Raw genomic sequence first — 4,309 nt, forward strand, 5'->3', positions numbered from 1 at the left:
GGCATAATGGCATTATCATACCAGCCAAATAATGTGTGCAAATGGCCAATAGGAAGAATATATATTTGGTAGGATCATATTGTACTAGCATTTAGAAAATAATTTAGGTTGATAATAGTACTTAGAAAATAATAAATAAAAAAATCCAGCAGTAATTGGAATACGAGGCCCAAAAAAACATCAATAGAAATGCTTTGGTAAACCAATAGGGCAACAACCATAAACGCACTGGCCTCTTGTCCTTTTCTTTCTCCAACCGCCGACGCCTCTCTTCTCTCCATGTTCATCATTCTTCTTCAATTTCCCACTCCTCTATAAACATCCACAAATTTCTTATCATATACCATCCAATAAAACTTGACACGTCACATCTCAAGTACTCGATCAGTTAAAACCGCACACGTGTAAAAAACATATAGGTCGACCATTCTGGATATCGTGAAACTCCCATCATCTTATCATAACCCAACCGAAAAAGAGAACTAGTTACATAACTACAGAGCCTTAAAAAAAAGGAAGATAAAAAAGAGAGAAGGTTCGCTTAAACGTCTCTCTCTCTCTCTCTTTCTCTCTCCGAAGGTTTCTTTCTCTCTCTTCATTCCTTGCTTTGTTTCGTCGAAGAGAAGAGAGAGAAAAAACCAAACCCATGAGCATATCAACCTAACCAACCACTCTCGTTGTTGTAGCTTCGTCTTCGAGTTTTCATCTCTCTCGGAAAGAATTGGAAGTTTATTTCTTTTTGTTTTGGGTTTTTTCGGTTTTGTTTTGGGGTTGCTTTGAAGAAGATGTTGGTAGCTAATAGTTTCGATCTATGGCGAAAAGACGTTTTTTTCTCTGCAGCAGAAGAGGTGCAGGAATCAGCGGATATGTACGTTTCTCAATTTCCCTTTTCGATTCACGCTTCCCCTGTTGAACCCTTTTTAGTGTATTTTTTTTGTTATTTTGAAATTCGCTTAATTTCTTGTTAAACTGTTTTCTTTAGGATTGAATTTGATGTTGGGTATGTTTGCATCTGTTTTATTGATTCTGTGAAAATAAATTTTAGTAGCTGCTGTCTCGTAGATTTTTTTTTTTTTAACACTGATGGTAGTGAATTTGGGTTTCAACTTAGGTTTTTTTAAGTATAAAAAATTGTGGTAGTTTTTTTTCTTGGTGCATGCAAATGGGTTATTTTTGGGTAGTTAAATGGAATAATAGAAACAAGGAGGAATAAAAAGTACGAAATTTTAATTATGGTTATCCCTTATATCTCAAAAGTTTGAATTATTGCTAAGTTTACTCTTTTAATGAGATCTCACATGAGTGTTTGCTTGAGTGATTGTGCATGTAGGAGGGAGAACGGTGAACGATCATCTCTTCAGTGCCTGTTCATACTTGGAGAGTTAAATTTCTCTGATAATAATTTCATTACCTTTTTTTAATTCAGAATGGAATCGGCATACCGGGCATGGTTAAGAGAGAGGAGAGAAAGGTCGAATTCCAAGGAATTAAATGAATTATGCAGAGAACTTCAAACTGCTTTAGGTACTGCTAAATGGCAGGTGTGTAATATACTTTATAATTTGACTTTTTCTCAAATGTCTTAAGTTTTCTTATTGTAGATTCTTAGATAAGTCAATTATTTCCCTTTGTTTCACATGTAGTCCCTTATAGCTGAATTATTTCCCTTTTCTGTTTTGAACATGCTGAAATAGTTGGAAGAATTTGAGAAAGCTGTTAGTCTAAGCTACCGACATCTTGGTGACGACAACCGAGCCACTAGGCACAGGCAATTTATTTCTGCCATTGAGAGCCAAATTTCCCAGGTTGAAGCAGCTATGAGGGAATCTTTTATTGAGGAAGGTAAGCAACCGCTTCGGTGGGTGAGTCTGGATGAAGAAGAGCGAGATGATTTTGCCGCATTTCTATCTGGAACCTGTGAAACCATACAAAGCACTAAAGATGAATGCATTGATGTTTCTCCTTTGACAAAAATCTCACTTTGGGAGAAACAAGTGAGCAAAGAAGATAAAAATGTAATTGTAAATGCTTTTCGCAGCTGGGATAGTTCTACTAATGAAAAGGCTTCTATGGATGCCATTGCTGTTAACAAGGACACAGATTACGCAATAGAAATAAAAGCAGATGCCATTTCTAGAAATAGTGATGATGTAGTTTCTCCAACCGATAGAACAACTAGTACAAGGAAGACGTGGAGTCCTCCACCAAACTATGGTGCTTTAAGAATTGTAGTTGCTGATGAAGATGAGCAGAGAAATAAACTTTTGCGGCCTGTTGATGCCACCCCTAAAGAGAAAGGACTTAAACATCTCTTCTGGAAACAAAAATTTGAAGAATATCCGCAGGCAATGCGAGCAGTTCATATGTTCAATCAGGTTAGATCTATGAATAAATTGAATAAGAGCCATGCACAACAAGATAGGAACTTTTTTCCTTTTACCTTGCTTTGCTTACAATCACCATTTATGAAATGTGTCCTGACAAATATTGTGCCTTGCGTGGAAATGCTTACGGGTTTTCATACTGTGTAGGTTTTTGGTCGCATTGGATTATGCCAGAGACAGTTTCAAAATCCCTTGCATTTGCGATATGGTCGTTCTCTTAAAGTTACACTCATTCTAATGCTGACCATCTTTCTCCTTGGTACGCATTTTGTTTCCTGTTCCGAAAAGATTCTTAACAGCTGGAAATTCCATATGTATTATTTTGTGCTTATTTAAGCTTTATTCTCATGTTGTTGCTTATAAAATAAAAAATAAAGGATGGGACTTTTCTGTTAAACTTTATTGTCACAATGAAGATTTTTATAGCATTACCATTTTTCTGTATATACGATTAGTTTATTGTCACAATGAGGATATTTGTATAGAAAGTAAGTAGTTTTGGCATCAAAATGATATTCTGTATTTTTCAGCGAACAATCAATCATTTGATATTTTGGCAATAGATTAATCATTTTGGTCTTCTTAGCTATGTCAGAATTCTATTCTTAAACTTTTGCTTTCTTTGTTTCTGTATTAAGCATTGCTAATTATGAATATTTTGTTTCCCTTCTTTGCAGTTCCCTTTGTATTTTATTCAACTTGAGCTAAACGGCTTCTTCACTCAATCAAATCAAGAGGTATTTCCAAAACCATAGAACTTGTGTTTTTGTAATGATTAAAATACTAAATAGTGTCAAGTATGTTTAAGGTGTAAGCTAACATCCAGATATTTGCTTTTTCCTTAAAACATGGTTGGAAACGATGAAAGATTGCTTTTTTCCTTTTTCCTCAGATGGATTGTTGTGGAATGTGGTTTGGTTTACCAGCAAAATACTAGTTGTTTATTCGCGTTTCCTTCATCCATCTGCCTAAAAAAGTAGCAGCACTTCATTCAAGCCAAATTTTGACTTTTGAGGCTGTAAGATAGGGACATCACAAATAATTTATAGCTAGCTGCTGCTAACATTGTTTGTGTTTGAAGTTTATTGAAAATCTGATTATATAGGACCTAGTTGTTTACTTAAAGTCTCAAAATAAAAAAACTGTATGATTTTTTTTTTCAGAAACATAAAAGATTATTTTAGTGCTGGAAAACTTGAATAAATTGGGCACATAATAATTAATGGATATCGATGTTATTTTGTTTGTATTGTTATGAATGAATGGATGTTGTGGTTTTGGTGCAGGGTTTTTCATAGATAAAAAAAGAAGATAGGTGAGTGGGACAAGTCAGTCCGGTAAAGGGACAGTCAAGACAATCTGTGTCAACCTTGTTCTATTTAATTAGTGGTTGTTATTATTATTATTATTGTTACTACTAGATTAGTCTATAAGATGAATGAATGAAATTAATTGTGTTGTGAGTGGACGCCGACAGCACAACCACTACCAACCTCCTTCCTACTGGTGGGTGGTGTAGGAATAGGACTAGGATATGTGGGGCTGTTATTATTAAGTGTATATACATTCATTCATTCGTTCATCATCTAATATTTAATGTAATACAACTTCCACTATGCTACTGGTATTTGTTTGCAAGATAAATCAATGCAATGCAATGCAAGCTTAAATTTTAAGTTACATGTCACTTGATTCAATATTTATTTATGGCAAACTAGTAAAATATCCATACATTTGCACATTTTAAGGTTCCATTTTTTGTCTTCATCGCTACGGGCCCTCTCCTTCTTTTGCCTAGCTGATGCTATCAACTTCGTCTCCTTCTGAGGGGACTTTTGTTTGAAGGAATCTATCTTGGCCTTGAAACCAACATCATCATGAAAAGTGTCAAAATGATGGGAAAAAAATCTTGAAATTATTAGCTC

At 34.8% G+C, this 4,309-nt stretch overlaps 1 protein-coding gene across 2 annotated transcripts; it reads left to right on the plus strand.

Annotated features, from left to right (window-relative positions):
* Positions 1-251: 251 nt before the first annotated feature.
* LOC101494313 (uncharacterized) lies at positions 252-4,064 on the plus strand. 2 transcript variants are annotated; one of them, XM_004507793.4, is made up of 6 exons: positions 252-868; positions 1,427-1,541; positions 1,695-2,375; positions 2,532-2,643; positions 3,062-3,121; positions 3,277-3,639. In XM_004507793.4, exons 1-5 carry the CDS (start codon positions 786-788, stop codon positions 3,085-3,087), a joined length of 1,017 nt encoding a protein of 338 aa, XP_004507850.1. In that variant the 5' UTR covers positions 252-785; the 3' UTR covers positions 3,088-3,121; positions 3,277-3,639. The 2 variants fall into 2 exon arrangements, with proteins under 2 accessions (XP_004507850.1, XP_004507849.1); XM_004507792.4 differs by lacking the exon at positions 3,277-3,639 and adding an exon at positions 3,671-4,064 and having other exon boundaries at positions 254-868.
* The last annotated feature ends 245 nt before the right edge of the window (positions 4,065-4,309 follow it).

Source organism: Cicer arietinum, chromosome 7 (genome assembly GCF_000331145.2).
Source record: "Cicer arietinum cultivar CDC Frontier isolate Library 1 chromosome 7, Cicar.CDCFrontier_v2.0, whole genome shotgun sequence".
NCBI lineage: Eukaryota > Viridiplantae > Streptophyta > Magnoliopsida > Fabales > Fabaceae > Cicer > Cicer arietinum.